This window comes from Cavia porcellus, unplaced genomic scaffold (assembly GCF_034190915.1).
Source record: "Cavia porcellus strain 051 isolate PalLab524CR breed Dunkin Hartley unplaced genomic scaffold, mCavPor4.1 scaffold_21, whole genome shotgun sequence".
In the NCBI taxonomy this organism is placed as follows: Eukaryota; Metazoa; Chordata; class Mammalia; order Rodentia; family Caviidae; genus Cavia; species Cavia porcellus.
The window spans coordinates 63732921-63750576 of record NW_026947504.1 but is presented as its reverse complement, the minus strand read 5'-3'; the positions used below and the strand labels follow the sequence as shown (position 1 = coordinate 63750576).

At 39.5% G+C, this 17656-nt stretch overlaps 1 protein-coding gene across 7 annotated transcripts in view; it reads left to right on the top strand.

The window, feature by feature from the left end:
• Positions 1–17656, top strand: part of Rcbtb2 (RCC1 and BTB domain containing protein 2) — a 46374-nt gene that overhangs the window by 12738 nt on the left and 15980 nt on the right. For 5 of the 7 annotated variants that reach the window (XM_005007071.4, XM_013140970.3, XM_005007072.4 and 2 more), the window contains 6 exons: positions 5238–5393; positions 5624–5774; positions 8573–8739; positions 9251–9409; positions 9523–9630; positions 10610–10752. In XM_005007071.4, the coding sequence (XP_005007128.1) occupies positions 5268–5393; positions 5624–5774; positions 8573–8739; positions 9251–9409; positions 9523–9630; positions 10610–10752 (854 nt within the window). In that variant the 5' untranslated portion in view covers positions 5238–5267. Of the gene's footprint in view, positions 1–5237; positions 5394–5623; positions 5775–8572; positions 8740–9250; positions 9410–9522; positions 9631–10609; positions 10753–17656 lie in introns of those variants that run through there. The other 2 variants (XM_063232787.1, XM_063232788.1) reach the window with 2 other exon arrangements.

Sequence of the window (17656 nt, the reverse complement as noted above, 5' to 3'; positions counted from 1 at the left end):
CTGATTCTAGGCATCTTTAAAACCACTGATTTTTTTTTATTTTAAAAAACAAAAACAGGATAAAAATAATACAGAATTTCAAAAAAAAAAGTAGTAAATTAACCCTAGTTAGCATACTACTATTGTTATTTTAAAAGTAGTCGTTCAGATTACAAAATATAGGCATGAGGGGCTGGGGTTTTAGCTCAGGGGCATAAGTGCCAGCTTGGCAAATGTGAGGTCGTGAGTTCAATTCCCGGTACCCCAAAACAAAACAAAACAAAACAAGATAATAGGCATGAAACATAATCAAACAAACTGTTCTTTTTGATAAACTAGGAGAGACATCTATCTTGTATAGGAGAAAACCACTGATTCCGTAGCAGGGCAAGCTGAAATCCAGAAATCTGCTTGCAAATAAAAAATGACCCAGCACTTAGGAGATGAAGCAGGATGATCACTATAGGTTCAAGGCCAGCCTGGGCTATATAGTAAGTTTGAGGCCATCCTAGACTACATAGTAAGATCCTGTCTCAAAAAACAAAACACAAACAAAATGAGGTAGCAGTCACTGCATCTTCCCAGCTGCTTGCCCGTGGAAGATGAAACACAGCAGGAATTGTTCCCCTTTTCTTCAGGGACTCTGGAAACAACAGCCAAAGCCCTGCAGATGCAAATGCATACAGTCACTCGGGCTGTCAGTATCACAACATTTTATGTGAACTTTTCACTAAAGTCTCGGCTTTAAACTGGGCTCAGCTGCCTTAAACCTAGCGATCTTGTAGGATTAGTCATTCTTTGCTTCAGTTTTCTCAGATGTAAAGGAGAATAGTAGTATCTATGTCCTGACTGTTGTGGACATTAGAAATAATACATAAGAACTAAAACATCTATACATCCACATTTGATACTTGATGCTGTTTTCCAAAGTTTATTTTTCTTGAAATTTATAGAAGGAAAACAAAAAAATAGAAAATAGACCTCCTAAAAATATGATTGCTTCATCATATAAAGAGGTAGGTAATTTGAAATAGACGCTTAGAATAAAATTTAACATAACACAATCTTTAGCTCTCTAGGGGCTTTGGACAGATTTCTTCTGGTAAACAAAATGTCTGATAGAGAAGAAATAAATTTTTTTTAAAAAGTTCTTGGATTCTTAGATTTGTATAAAATATATAATGTCTTTGTGTTTTAAAAATATACATACAATAAAAATGGGACACCATTTTATACTTTTATATACTTGTAATTTCCTGTATATGTGAGATTTTTTTAAAAAACTGTAGATTTCAAATTAAGATTATCTTGCAATGAATACTCAATGATACTCATAAAATATACTCATAGTTAACGTAATTGCAGAAACAGTAATTATTCTTCAGAATTGAATAGAAAACCCATGCTTTTTTGCTACCTGAAAGAAAGATAGAAGGCTTCCTTTCTGGCACAGGCTCTCTGACTCCCTGTGAGGAGGAGTATGGGGTTGGGAGCTCAGCCCTGGTTCAGGCTCGGCTGCCAGCTCCCAGGTGATGCTGTTGGCAGGACAAGCTGCTTCGCCTCTGCCTTAGTTTCCTAGGGCTGCTGCAATAAATGGCTACAAACCAAGTGACTTAAAACAACAGTTCACTCTTTCACAGTTTTGGGGACTGAAAGTCTGAAATGGGAGGTTAAGCAGGGCTGTGCTCCTTCTGAATGGGGAATAACATTCCAGCTGCTTCTGACAGCTCCTGGCAGTCCTTGCCATGTCCTGCGTCCTGTCTGAAAGAGGCTTGATGATCTGCCCCCACTGTCATATGACCCTCTTCCCTGTGTGTCTCAGTGTGGCCCCCTCTTCTGAGGACATTAGTCACTGGATTTAGGGCCCCCTGCAATCTTGTATGACTTCATTTTAGTTCATTATATCTGAAACAACGTGATTTGCAATAAAGATACCTTCTGAGGTTCCAGCTAGATACAAACCTTAGATGGGGGGGGGGGTTGTCACTGTTCAGTGCACTACGTCGGTCTCTGGCGTTTTCAGGTTTCCTTTCTATAAAATCGTCTTCAGAATTCTCTCTTCTTTTAAAATTTTTTTTATTTTTAAAAGAATAAAACAAAAGAGAACGGAACAAAGCAAATCAGAACAGAACAACGCAGTCAACATAGCACTTCACAACAAGACAGCAACAGTACTACCATGTCTCTTTTCTTCGAAATAGTTGAGCATACCTTCACACACACTAATAACAAATATAACAAAATAGTATAAAACCACTCAAAAGAATGAAAGAATTACAGGACTTCAAAACCAAATAACAGGAAGTGAACAATGGCTACTCTACTGTCTCATTTTCCTTAAGAAATTTGTTTATACCATCACACATAATAAAATCAAATGAAACACAACAAGGTAGAAACAATCAAAACAGAAGAACAAAAGCATAGTAGGACTTCAAAATAAGATGATAGTAAATCAGCAATAGTTGCCATAATGTCTTATTTTCTTCAAAATAATTGTTCATACTATCACATATAATAAAATCAAACAAAACAGAATAAAACCAAACCAATGAATAAAAGCATTATGACTTCAAATGATTACCATAAAATATCCCATTATATTCAAAATAGCTGCCCCTCCCATCTGATAGCATAAAATCTAATAAGACAGAACAAAGCCAATACAGAATTGTGTAAACAATGCAAGAGTTCAAGTTAAGACAATAAGAAATTGTCAGTAGTTTCCACCTTCCCCTTGTAGGCATTTCCTCCCCTTTGCTCTTACATTGACTATTTTGCTTTTGGATCCCAATAATTCCTTCTGTTTCTTATGCTAGGGTTCACCTGTACAAGTTTGAATTGATAGCTGGGTAGCTTTCCACTGCATGAAAGTACCATATCTTTTTTATCCGTTCTGCAGTTGATGGGGAAATTACTTTTGCTTTCTTGGGGGGCAAGGTCAGAATGTTTTCTAGCCACACACACCATTAACTAGTTCCATGAACAAGTTTCTGAAAAGACAGAATCAAAGTTATATGGTTGGCCCTCTGTAACTGCATCACATGCACAGATTTAACCAACTACAGATTAAAAGCATTGAAGGTGGGAAACTCCAGAAAATTCTCAGTAGAAAAACTTGAATTTCCCACATGCCACTGAATCCCTGAAGTGATGTATAGGCTGCCCCTGCTACAACAGCCTCCTGTCATCTTAGAAGTCTTCAATCTCTCCCCAGAAAACCCTGGGTGCTTCAAGCCTCATTCATGTGCTGTGTAATTAGATCTGTGATGATCATTTTTTTTTATGGGTTTTTTCTTGTCATTCCCTAAAAATACAGTATATTAGCTATTTACATAATATTTGTGTTGTGCTTGATACTGTCAGGAATCTGGAGATGATTAAGTCTGTGGGACAATGTCTATATGTTATGCAAATACTGTACCACTTTACATAAGTGACTTTAGAATCTGCAGATTTTGGTATTTGAGCATGTCCTGGTACCAATGTCTTGTGGTTACCAAAGAATAACATAATTTCAGTACAAAGATGGTAGCCCTGCATTCTTCTGCTGTAAGTTTATTGTCCTTGGAACAGCTTTTGATGCTTCCTAGTCATCATCTACTCCCTGCAGAACTTACTGTGGATGCAGGTTAAGGATTGTTGACTGTGGGTCAGAAGGGAATTGAAAAGTTTGAGAACTTGGTGGCTAGAGGAATGTTTGATAATATGACCTAAGTGCAGCAGAAATGGAAACCATTGGAGCTAAGAGGAGATGGCAGACCTGGAAGCTGGTGTTCCAGAGGGCGAGATGGGAAGGAAAGCTGTGACTGGAAATAGGCCACCCGTTCAGACTGACACTTCCCACGGTAAGCCCGCTTCGAGGCTCCAGTGATGTGGAGGACACTGACTTTGTCTCTGTGTCTTTGCGAACCATATTTGAGGAGTCTGAGGACAGGGCCTCTTCCAAGTCAGTTATGTGGTCTTTGGAAGAGCAGTATTGCAGACTTGTGCTCATAGACATCTTTGCCTGACTCCTAACGCAGGAGGAACAAATACTCTTCTAGATCTATAGAAAATAAGTAGTTAGTCCACTCAACTCCATAGCAGAACTCATTTCTAGTAATGCTGATTTAATAGCTGATGAGAAACAGAAGCCTTAGAAAGTCTTTGATTGTTAAAACAAACATGAGTTCAGGGATAACGAACTCATGGCTAGTGACTAAACCTGCTATCTGATAGGCGTAGTGACTGTTTATGAAATGTATAAATAAAAATGACTCTAGTGTGACAGATAATAAAAAGCTTTTAAAATAATTTTATAATGTGCATATTTGATATTAGGGGAATATAGATACTGATGATCTTAATATTTGCTGCTATGAGTTTGTAAATATAGATTGAAGTCTGAACACTTCAGTGTTGAAGTCTGAATACCCAGTACCTACGAATGGCAGATATTTATAAATAGGGTCACTGCAGATATAACTGCTTTAGTTAAATGAGGTTATTAGGGTGGGCCCTAATCCAGTATGACTGTATAAAAAGGGAAATTTGGACACAGAGATACACATACAGGGTATGGTATGAACAGACAAGCCAAGAAGTGGAGTCTGAAATAGATCTTCCCTTCTCAGTCCTCAGGAAGAGCCAAAGTAGCTAACCTTGATTTTGGACTTTCAGTGCCCAGAATGGTTAGACAGTTAATTTTTATTGATTTGTTACTACCCTGGCAAACCATTATATATCTAGTTTCTTTCTAACAATCCCAAAGCTGAGTTAAGAATAAAGAAGGTCAGATATAGCTTGCCCAGGAAATGAAACATTGGACCGTTTCCCTGGTGTCAAGTTCAGCATCATTCTTTTACAAACTTTTGTCAAGAGTTAGGCGGCAGATGAAATGCCAGTACTCCTTTCTCCCCATCTCTCGTTTCTTGCTTTTATAACCCACCTAGTTTCTGTGGCTACATTTGGTACAAGCCAGTATTGAAAGTATTTATTAAACAGTGAATTCACCAAAGTCCAGGCTTGGGTGATTTGTGTGCCCTTGAAGATTAATAAGTGAGACTGACCCCATCCAGGTCTCTGGTGCCTGGTGTTCATGACAGCAGCATTGAAACCAGCGGCACAAGGGAAATTCTCGCCATGGTGAGAGACCTGGGAGACAGCACATGTCCCTCCATGACCAGGACAGCCCTCTTCTGCAGAAGTGAGAGGAGCAAAGAAAGTGTATTTTTTAATTAAGAGTCTCCATATCTTCATGGTTTTTTCTTTTTCAGTCAGTACAGGCTACCGTGCCATCTTTGAAGATGTTAGATGTGGGGAAGTGGCCAATTTTTTCGCTGTGTTCCGAGGAGGAACTGCAAGTGATCCGTCAGGCTTGCGTCTTTGGCAGTGCTGGCAATGAGGTGTTATACACCACAGTGAATGATGAGGTAATTATTCAAATGAAGTAAAATGTAGTCACCCATATTTTTAGTAATAGAGTTGTTAAATGGAAGATCTTGGGGGAGAAATAAGGAATAAAGATAAATTTTTAAAAGCATGGAAAACTGATATATTTATAAGTAACCAGTTTGTTTTAGGAAGACTGTGCCTGTTTGAATGTTATGTATAGGCTTGACATAAATAGAGCTGGTTGAATCAGTAGTGGTTTTTCTCACAGATTTTTGTGCTTGGCACAAACTGCAGTGGCTGTCTGGGGTTAGGTGATGTCCAGAGCACGCTTGAGCCTCGGAGACTGGATTCTTTAAGTGACAAAAAGATAGCTTGCCTCAGCTATGGGAGTGGTCCACACATCGTCCTTGCAACAACAGGTAATAGGAACTCGACTTGACAGAGAGTTTTAGCTGCTACTTTGTTTGTTGAGAAACAAGACTAGGGCTGCCCCTGAAATGGAGAATATGCTTTCTGAGCGTGGAACACTTGCTGGCTGTGCCATGTGAACCTGCCTATGCATTGAACAACATGAAATGAATCTATCTGAATAGCAGAATAATGTAATATAGCAAATGGAATTAGGGGTTATTATTTTAGATATATGAATGGAAGTATAGTAAGCCAAATAAACCCTTCAGTTTTTACTTTATAGGTGTAATTACTCTATAAGAACAGTATACTCACTCTGGACCATGGGAAACCTAATTTTGAACTCTAGGTTGCTGATCTGTGAGAGACAAAACTTTGATTCCAACATCCCCTCAAACTTTCAGCATTGTGTGCTTTATACATTGGAGATCAATGTCTACAGTTGTATAAGAAATTTAATATTCTCATGGCTGATTCATGAGGAGTGAATCAAACTAGTGAAATTTTAGATTTTTTTATACCTTAGAGTTTTCTTTGAGGTTGGTATTCATTTCATTAGTATTTGAAGTGAAAATAAATTTTATACATATTCCTTTATATATTAATTTGATATTTAAAAACTATATTCTAGGCACTTTTGGTTTCTAGTAATAATAGCAGGTTAGATTATTCAGACCATCACTTCATTGAAAATAACAATTCTAGGTGTAGAAAAATTAAAAAAAATTTTTTCATATAGCACCAGCCAGGAGAAAGAAATTATCAAACCAAATTTAGGAGAAAGTATCAAGTAAGGTTAGAGGAGAACTTGAAGCCGCGTCTTGCTAGGCACTGACACTGAACTGCGGTTTGGGCTGGCTAGGGAGACAACAGGGAGCAGGTCTGTGACAGAAGTCTGCACACTCGGCTGGAGCCACCGAGGCTGCTTCCTTGGGAAAATATTAGCCACATCCCGGAGACTGAACAGAATTCCTGCCTCTGAGCGAGGCAGGGAGGGAGAAAGAAATAAGTGAAAGAAACACTCTTCCTGAGCGTTTCTAACCATGTAGTATGTGTGATTTAATTCACATCCGTTTGATGGGTCCAAGAAATCTGAAGCCATGAATTTGTTGGAGGTCCTGGTGAGTAAGTGCTTTAAGGACAGGATAAATATTAGTACAGATTCTTTCTAGAGGAAGGTACTTCCATCAGAGGCCTGGTGAGATCACCATAGGTAATGCTTCTTTAGCAGTACCCACACGGTGTCCAAGATAACCAGGTATACAGCAAACAAGTCACCTTGAGTGAGCAAAGACAAAATTACTACAGGGTTAAAGATTGTGCTATAATTTGCCTTTCTAGGCAGTACTTCATTTCCTAAACTAGAATGAGTCTTCCAGTGAGCTGTAAGGATTAAATGAGATCCTTTATGTGGCCTGATCAAGGGTTCACCCCCTACCCCCCAGCAGGTCAGATAAACATCACATTTTCTGTTTGGTTTGGTTTGATCTCCTGGGTTAGTGCAGGAACTCAAACCAATGGCTTCCAGGAGATTTTATTAACAAATGAAAGCAAGCACAAACAGACAACTGAGTGCAAACATTAAATATTAGAATTTTTTTTTGTAGTGTAAGTAGTTTATTTGTTCAAATGGTATGAAAAAAACAGAAAAGTAAAATGCATTGCTTTTATAAAACATTTGTCTAATATTGGTAAGATGGTCTTCATAGACAAAACAGAGAAGAACATGTTAACATTATTGTCTATTTGTTCATTAATAAATAGGCAATTACTTTAACATGTTCATGTCAGTATTGAACTTTGGAAAACAGTTGTGTTGGGGTAAAGGTCCAAGTATTTGTCTTCTGTCTCATATATATTGGAATTATCAGGCTCCATGTACAAGGCAGCCATGTTTATTGTTTGAAAAGAAAAAAAAAGTGAGCTCAAAGATAACAGAGATCATAGAAATTTTGAAAAAGACTGAAATGAACAATATAATGATAAAATGAAAATTCAGTGGACAAGTTCTGTAGCCATTTCAATATCACAAAAATCAATAAACTGGAAGATTGATCAGAAGAAATTATTCAGTATGTACTACAGAGACATGTAGTGGAAAATACAGATAAAATGGATGCATACGTCTGAAATCCACTTGTTCAGAGTTCAAAACCAGGAAACACTAAATTCCTTTATGTGAAATGCCTATAGGAGAGGCTGTGGGAGGGATTTACTTTTTAACCTAAGTAATAGTATATGGATGTGTGCTTTATACTTATTTTGTAAAATTGTACATTTATGTTTTATGAGCTTTTTGGTTAATAAATAACACAATAAAAAAGACTTTACAAAGTAGTAATTATTTTACAGAAAGGGAAATAGACCCATAAATGAGCCTTGTAGTGTAGTCTTTTGACTTTCTCTATTATTTTTAGCAGCTTTTTCTCTGCTATTTATGTTTTTTTTGTTTGTTTTAGACAGGGCCTCACTGTGTAACTCAGGCTGGCCTGGAACTCATAGCAGGCCTCCTGGGTCTGCCTCCCAATTGCTGGGACGACATTTGGCCTTTGGTGTTGCTTATTAAAAGTATAGCTCCCCACTATTTTAAGTACATGCATTTTAATTTTATCATGTTGCTTTGGGAAGGGGTCTGTTTATACTTGCCAAATAACTTCTTTCATGGAATGAATTTGGTGTAATAGAGAAGTTGGTTAGTTCTTTGCAGCTAGATTTTTAATTTTCATTTGTTCAAGTATGATAATATATGTCTTCATATAATGAAGTAGATGTTTTAAGTGCTGGTTATCTTTCTTTTTATTTTCAGAAGGAGAAGTCTTTTCCTGGGGTCATAATGCGTATGGCCAGCTGGGGAATGGGACAATTAATCATGGTTTAGTGCCCTCTCATATCTCTACTAATTTGTCAAACAAACAAGTCACTGAAGTTGCCTGTGGGTCTTACCATTCTTTGGTGCTAACATCTGATGGAGAGGTGAGAATAACATAAAGCTCATTGATTGAAGTAACATTGTATAGATTCCTTAGCAACCTGGATGTTTGATCATTTGATTAAAATAATCATCAAATTCAGCATTGTTCTTGGTAGTCATATTAATATTATGAAGTTTATCTGCATGAAGTAAGGACTTCCAACACTGCAAAATGTAAGAGAATGTTTTATTCCTTCCATATTGCTATACCAAAGGGATTATTTACAAAAAGGCAAATCCTGAAGTGCTGGAGAATATGGCTGGGGCAGAGTAGATATTTTTATGTGTTGTATGGTATTCGGTGGTAATTATTACTGTTTGTGTAGATAACACCAAGAACCTAATTTTTATAAAAGAATACACTGTATATGAATGATTCTTATAAAACCTTTGCCAGTGTTGTAGGAATTTCAGGTTCTGAAGCACTTTGAGAGGAAGGATGGGCCGTAAGTACGTGGCACTGTCCAGTTGAGACACTATAATAGACTTCTCTCTTCAATCTCTTCCATATAGGTGTTTGCCTGGGGCTATAACAACTCTGGGCAGGTAGGATCTGGATCCACAGCTAATCAGGCGATTCCTCGAAGAGTCACTGGCTGCTTACAGAATAAAGTGGTTGTGAACATAGCATGTGGGCAGATGTGCTCAATGGCAGTGGTGGACACAGGGGAGGTGAGACAGCTATTTTGTATTTTGTTTAAAAGTCTTTTTGCCATTTCAGTGTGACACAAGCATGGCATGTTTCATTTGTGTTTCATGACCATTCTTTTTCTCATCGTCTCCAGGTCTATGTCTGGGGTTACAATGGGAATGGGCAGCTGGGACTTGGCAGCAGTGGCAACCAACCAACCCCTTGTAGAGTAGCAGCTTTGCAGGGCATTCGTGTGCAGCGGGTAAGTCCACGGCTGATTTGTGTTGGATGTTTTTAGATCTTCAGTGACAAAGGTAGAAGTGTATTAAAAACAGTTTTCTGAGCAGGATGCCAAGTTTAGATGCTTGGCTCTCCTCACTGAAATAAAGGCTAAAACCTTTTCCCTGAATTAAGTTGTAACTGTTCAGAAAAGTTCTGCTTCTCGGGCACTGGCACACACAGCTGCTGGAACGTAACTTATTACAGCTGTTCTCAGATGGTCTTTGGCAGTACGTGTTAAGAACTTTAAAAATATTCCTTTAAAAATCTCTTGGGCTTATAATTCTACTGCTAGAGAATGATTCAAAGGAACCAAAGAAAAAGTCTCTCAGAATTAGTTATGAAGATACAACCAAAAAGCCAAACTGGAAAAAAAAATCATAAAACCAACCAAAAAAGACAATAGATGTAGCAGAGTTTAACAAAACAGTAAGTAAATGACTAGATAAGTGATGCTGTCTGTATGATGAAAACAGGGTTTAGAAAGAATTTTTAATGATATGGGAGGGTGCTCTGTTTAATGGTAAGAAAAAAGAAGCAAGAAAGAGCTGCTTTTATGGTATCATTTAAAGAATTTGTAGGTGCTTCTTTCCATGTCTGTATATAAAGAGAAGACTGGAAATTCTGATCTTGAAAGTACCTCCTATTTATACTTCTCTGTTTCTCGTGTTGCACGTTTTACTTAAATAATCAGAAACAAAAACATGATGTACCTATGTTGCATATTGAGCTCACACCCCTTGGTTTCCAGCATAGAGGATGGACCTGAGAGCTGAAGGAGCTGCGTGGGCAGCCGTGGGCCTCTGGGCCTCTGCGGTCCTGGCCGCCATGGCCCATGCCCGTGCTGGAAGGGTGTTTGAGGCAGGCTGCCTCTGCTTTCTTTCATTTTTGATTCTTAATCCACTTTGTGAAACATTTTCTTCTATTCATAGGCCTGAGAGGATTTGTTTTTGTCCTTCCAGGTTGCCTGTGGCTACGCACACACATTAGTATTAACAGATGAAGGGCAAGTGTATGCTTGGGGTGCAAATTCTTATGGCCAGTTGGGTACTGGCAATAAAAGCAACCAGTCCTATCCGACCCCTGTCGTTGTGGAAAAGGACAGGTAATGTTCATTTTCAAAATAACCTCAAAATAATAATTCTCTGGTGATTAAATAGGACTTGGACAAGATTCAGAACTGTGGGAATTTACTGCTAGCATTAGAATATCTTCCACCAGAGTATTACTTGCTTTCTAAAAGTGGGCCTGTGACTTGGTGGGGAGATTGACCATGTTAAATACCCTATTTTCACTGACCTGGGTTTCATTTATACCTTCAGTAGCTACTCTGCATAGTACAGTGACTAAATGTCTGACAGCTATTCTACATTATTCTTTCTCACAAATCGTCTTTTTTTTTTTTGAGGTCTATCTTCTGTGGCTTGGAAAAATGATAACACCTTGAGTGGGCTGTGAAAGCAGTTCCTCTGCTACTTACGAAACTTGCCAGTTGAAAAGACAAGATTGTTTCTTAACCTTAATCCCCAGGCTGTCGTGAGGAAGACTAAAGTGGTTAGGGAATTGACTTAGTTTTATGTACCTGTGTACAAAGTTTGGTTGAGTAGTTAGCATGTCCAGAATTATCCAGATGATGTCCAAATCATCTTAATATTTTTGAAAGCTTTCTGAATTTCTCAAATGTGAGGTGTTGCTGTCTTTTCATCCGTTTCTTGACACAGTCGAATGTTACAAAAACATCTCAGTATCATTTCTTTTAAACCAGGCTTGAGTCAAGAAATTAATACTGCTATTTTTATTTTATTTCACATATTCTATTTGATTTTAAAATAAATATACTGGTATATAGATTACCTAGCACTTAGTGCAATTCTTTATATTTTTCTATTAAAATACTTAACAACCAAATTACCATTTTCAGTCACCTCAGTTGTCATTTATATATTGTGAACTCAATTAATTTTATTTAATGTAGGCTGAATAAGTTTTAGAAAACTATTTTTTCATTAAAAATCTTACACTTTTGACCCCTTATGAATTTTGGAGGAGGGAAGTTATTGGAGCCAAGGACCTAGTACAGGTGGGTGCCTGTGGCCCTGCCATTTGCTTATTTTGTGCAAGAATTCCTCGCTAAGGGGAAAGGAACAGTTTGGTGGCTTTGAGTAGCTACAAAAGTCTTTCTCAGGACTGCCAGTTCACTGACTGGGACACTTAGTGTTTAGCCCGAACAACAGAGAGTTAAAGAATAAATGAAGGTAACATTCAGATACAGACCGTGTGTTTACATGGCTCTTCACTGTTTCTTACGGCACTTCCACGTTTACCGAAAACCGCTCACACAGTCCGCCGTCCCTTCCTACCAGTGGCCGCTCGTGATTCCCTGCCGGTCAGGGTGATGGCACGGATTCTAGTTCAGACGGGGACAAATTATGAGGCATCGAGGTGGGAGCAGAAAGAAGCAGAGAAACGGCATGGAGGTGCCAAGTCGCTTAACTACACCTTGAGATTATTTGTAGCTGTCTTTTAAACTGCATTTATTTTTGAGTTTTAAGTGTAAAGAAGGCACTTGCTGTTGTCCATGTAAACATTATTTTGGCTGTAAAAGTCATGGGTGAATGTTTTCGTGTGCTGTTCTTGACTGTGTCAGTTTTCAGGGCTGGGCTCTTGGGTGATGATGTCTGAACCGGCACAAATGGGACCTTGATCTCAGACTCGGTTTGTGCTAGAACTTGTTCTGCACGCTCCACCCTTTCCAGTGACTGAACTTCGCAGACAGGTCGTGCCTTCCCGATCAGGAGGCTTCTTCTCACTCTTCCGGAGACTGGCAGGGCAGCTTGCCTAATGAGCACTAGGATTAAAGTTGGGGTGGCGCAGGGTGAGGCTTTGGGACTCAGATGCCAGTTCCCCAAAGCAGCTTCCTGCACTGAATTCTTTGTTCAAACAACCCAAGAAACCTTTTAAAATCTTTCCAAGAGAAGTCTGTTTATAAAGAAAAACTTTAGTGTTTGTCAGTAATTTATGTTTATGTGGAAGTTATTTTAAAAGTGAACATGATTGTCTTATGTCTTAGTCCTTCCTAATATTTCTGAAATTTCATTACTGTACTTTGGTATTTGATTGACTGGCATTTGTGTCTTTGTTCTTACAGTTCCATAAAGGCATATTTTAATTAAATTGATGTAAAACTGGTTTGGCTTTGAGTTTAAGAATTCTGTGACTTTTCGAGGCTATCAGGAATACTTTGGGCTTTTGCCAAACCAGGCTTGGGAATCCTCATGTTTCGGTTATTATTGTTTTCTCCATGCTTTCCCCTTACAAGTTGCTTCTAGCTCCTCCTGTTCTTTTCTAATTTTGCCTGCTTTCTCACTGTCTGCTTTTTCACTTCTAGTCCTTCACAACCGTTAAGCTGTGTGATTGTCACAGATCATTTCCATCCAGATGACACAAAACTCTGTTACCAAGAACACGTAGTCATTTTTTCTCATTGAGATTGGCATAAAGTGCATGAACTATGCCACACATCCTGACGGCAGTAAAGCCTAGCTCAGTTTATAGTCATTGCTTAGTTGCATGTATGTCTGGAAGAGTCCATTTTTAAAACTTGCTTCTTGGTATGAAATCTGATTTACTAACCGATGACTCAAGGTGAGGCAAGGTTTCTTGTCAGTTGCTTGGGTCCCGTCCTGTGCCCGAAGGCTCCTTCTACACCGTCCCCACTCTCATTCCTCTGGCGGCCACCGCAGGCAGCCCTGCCTGCGCCCCACTCTGACTGCCCTCCGGAGGCAGGCATGCCAGGTTAAACATCAGAGCCCGTCCAGGACCGCCAGCCTCCGTGTGTCTGCCTCCCCGCGGCCCTCTGCTCTGCCTGTCCCAGCCCTGCCGAGTCACTAGCTGCTGTGTTGGGTGACAAAGTCTGCGCCCTTTCAGGGCGGCCTGTGGCAAACACTTCAGAAGCGAATGCAAGAATTCAGTTACTTTGATTTCCCACGTTCAGTTGTTTTGCACAGGACATCGTTGTATTCCAGTCACACTTAGAATATTACCAATGAGAAGGTTGTCGTTCGTCTTAATAGGTCTCCGAAGTACACAGAAATTATTCAGAAATTCTACAAGTCCTTTTCTGTAGTGCTTAAACAGGAAGAGCAGAGCAGTTAGCTAAGGTTTACCTAGCCTCCCCTCCCTGCAGGAAGACCACGCGGCCTTCGTCACAGGTGGTTAAAATGTCCAAGGCCTTTTCCCCTTGTATTATTGTTTACTTTTCAGTACATTGAGCGCGTCCACTGTCAGATCGGCTCCGCTGCCACCTCCCTTGCCACTGCCAGGCTGCGGTTTCCTCCTGCCTTTTTGTGGTTGTGGGGATGGAACGCAGTGCGTGCAGGCCAGGCGGTGCTCTCCACTGAGCTGCGCCCCCAGCCCCGCCTCGGGTGCTCCTTAGACCGGCGTGCCAAGGCCTCTGGCGTCTCTCCTTCCTCTGCAGTGGTACGCAGGCTACCCTGATTCCTCCCAAGTGACGTGATTTGGGGGTGATGGTGCCCTGCTGTGGCCTCCCTCACCTAGGCTGGTCTTTCTCAGACTGCCATCAGGTCAGTCCTCTCTGAACACCATTTTACTTCTCCATGCCTCTGTTCACAGGACTATTCCCCACTTGCCACAACTTCACATCAAGACTGAACTTAGTCGTTTTAAGTTAAGAGGCCCTGCAGTTCCTGACAAAGCTCATGGCTCACTTCCCGTGCCCTCCTGCCATGTCCTTAGCAGGGCACCTCCTGCCAGCCTCGCTGTTTCTCCCCTCTGCCCACATGGCTCATCCTCTCTGCCTTACTGGCTCTTAGTCCATCCCTGACAGGCGCAAAATGGTCTTTGGGACTCAGTAAGCTCTTTACTGTACTAGTGCCCAGGCACCTTCCTTCACTCCGGAACACTGGCAGACTGTGCCGCGATGATGTAACTTGCAGATTGCTTGCAGGGCCACAGCTATGTGACTCCCTCCAGCTGGATTATGAGCACGCTGGGGGAGGCCTTGGAGTTTTGCAGCAGCTGTCAAGTGCTTTTAGCTGCAGAAAGCTGTTCTGTTGCTCAACTCTGCTGGGCACCTTGTTTCAGTTCCTCTTCACCACAGCTGTGAGATGATGGCTATCTCATATCCTGTGCCCTCTTTTTTCTTTTCTTTAAAAAGATGATCAAACCAACTATAAGAATGGAAGTAACTTGGTTTCTGCAAACTCCTGTGCCTCAGAGCGCATCCTTCTCCCTGCACAGGCTCCCTGAGAGGGTCACACTGTTGCCCTCGCATTCAGGTGTGATGTGAGAGACTTGTCATGAAAATATAGGGGTGCAAGTACTTTCCTTTGAAAACAGTGAATTTCTTTCACTTCTGTCTTTCCTTTTCTGTATTTGTTGAAAAGCGCATACTTGTCAGGAAGCCCGGTCCTGAAGTGTCCACCATTTCCCCCCAGGCAAGGCTCTTGGGTAAAGCACTCCATTAGAGTCGGATCTAGCTGACTGACCTAACCATGAATATGTCACAAAGAGTTTCTTTTAGAGAAAGATAATATGCCAAATCTGAATTTATCATTCAAAATATATATCATGAAAGAGGTGTTTTGTAGTAAATGCTTTGTAGTAGAATTAAACAAAATTATAGGCCATTATTTTTTTTTTTTTTTTTTTTTTTTTATTTAAGAGGAAAAAGAGAAAAACACAAAACAAGACAAAGCAGTGTAAGGTTACACATAATACAGAACTACAAAAAAAAAAAAATAAACATAACAGTAAGAAATCACCTGTTAATAGATTACATAATATCATCTTGGAAATAGTTGCTCAAATCACAGTATCAAAGAATACAAAGTAGACATTCAAACGGAGAGACTGCAAACAGCTGTGTTCAATGATCCAAAAACATTAATATAGTCAGCTATTTAACATCCCTAAACACACTTGTTGTTATATCCGTTAGAGCTCTTTTTTTTTTTTCCCTCCCTCTCTTTTTTATAACAAAATTTACACATTTTGGATTTTATTACTCCTCAGTTCTCATTACTCTCTTGGGGGGGAGATAATAAAGTCAAATATGGCAAAACAAAGCTGTAAGTCCAAACCAAGGATAGACATAGCACATGATGTAGAACAGAGTACAAGGTCATCAACAATGGTTATCAACATTGTCTCTTGTTTCCTTAAAAGGAATTGTCTATCTCATTAGATATTATAAAGTTGGACAAAACAGTGGAGAACAAGACCAATAAAACTTAGGCATTGTGAACATTGCAGGACTTCCAAAGGAGACAATAGTCAAACCAGAATGGGCATCTTTGTGAATCTTATTGCCTTCAAATTAGTTGCCTATACCTTCAAACTTGCTACTGTCGCACAGAATGGAACAGAGTCTAATCAGTCAAAACAAGATCTTGGGAGTATTACAGGACTTCAAAACAAGTTAATAGGAGATCAAAAAGAGTTACTACTATATATCCTAATTTTTTAAGTTTTTCCCTTAATTAAAATAAACATAAGAAATAGCTAAATAATTTTTTTTAAAGAATAGTAGTTACCATGGTGTCTGTCTTTTTCCTTAAAATATTTGGATAAAACTTCATATACTATAGCTTCAAATATTTCCATATCAAAAAGCCCAGAGTAAAGCCTTTCTAATTAATAAGTGAAAATTTTATAAGGCTTCAAGGCCACGTAATGGGGAATCATGATTATCACATATTTTTATATATTTGAATCATTACTTACATTAGGGAAACTATTCGGTATTCATACATGCGAGATTGATTTATTTCACTTATGAGTATGGTCTCAAGCTGCGCCCATTTATTGATAAATATCTCAATGCAATCCTTCTTTATAGCTGAATAATACTCCATTGTATAGAAATACCACAACTTTTTTATCCATTCCTCAGTTGATGGACACTTGGGTTGTTTCCAAGATCTGGCGATTACAAATTGTGCTGCTATAAACATAGGTGCACATATATCCCTGTGGTATGATGCTTTCAGTTCTTCTGGGAATATGCCTAGAAGTGGAATAGCTGGAATAAATGGGATTTCCAATCCCAACTTTTTGAGAAACCTCCAGACAGATCTCCACAAAGGCTGTACCAGTCTACACTCCCACCAACAGTGCAGGAGAGTTCCTTTTTCCCCACAGCCTCTCCAGCATTTGTTGTTGTTGGTTTTCTTGATCCTTATAGGCCATTATTTTGGATTAAGCTGCACTGGGCCCCAGCAGACCAAACTAAAAGATCAAAATGGAATCACTCATGCTAAATTTCACTTCGTTAACTTATTTATCTGACCCAAGAAATCAAGATTAGGATGGTAACAGCCAGATGGTCTCACCTGCCCAGTTTGGATCAGCATGATAATGTAGTTCCCGCTCCTTAACCCTTCAACAGAAAAGGCTCACTGACATAACCCAGCCTTGAGCTGTCAGCGTTCTCCCTGATATGTCTCCCTGTTCCTTCTTTACAAGGAAAGTAGCTTTGACATAACCAGGTCACTTATGTTTTCGTTTTTATGTCTGCTTTCTTCTGCCCTTCTTTTCTCAGCAGTTTGAATACTTACTCTATTTTGTGGAATGAAATGTTATCCAATTCTAGAACAGCGAAGAATAAAACCAATTAAAGTCATTAAACTAAATTGTTTTAATTTCATCCTTTGATAGTAATAAGAATGTTAAGAAACCTCTGTTGCTAAGCTTTTATTCATGTACTTCAGACATTGTACTTGGCACTTAACATTTTATCATTTAAGTCCCTCAGCGTCCTGATCTGAGATAGACTTGGAAGTGTGGTTCCCCGAGGTTGTCAGATTCACACAGCCCTATGGCCCAGCAGTATGGCTGGAATGGTAACCAAGCCCTGCGTGGCTCCAAACGCAAAACTGCTCGGTGGTTCAGCATAACCTCTTTCCCTAGGTCTAGTATTCATAGATTTTCAAAATCTGAGGGCCATCGTCCAGTAAGCCAGTGAAATTACGTGGCCCACCCATGAAAAC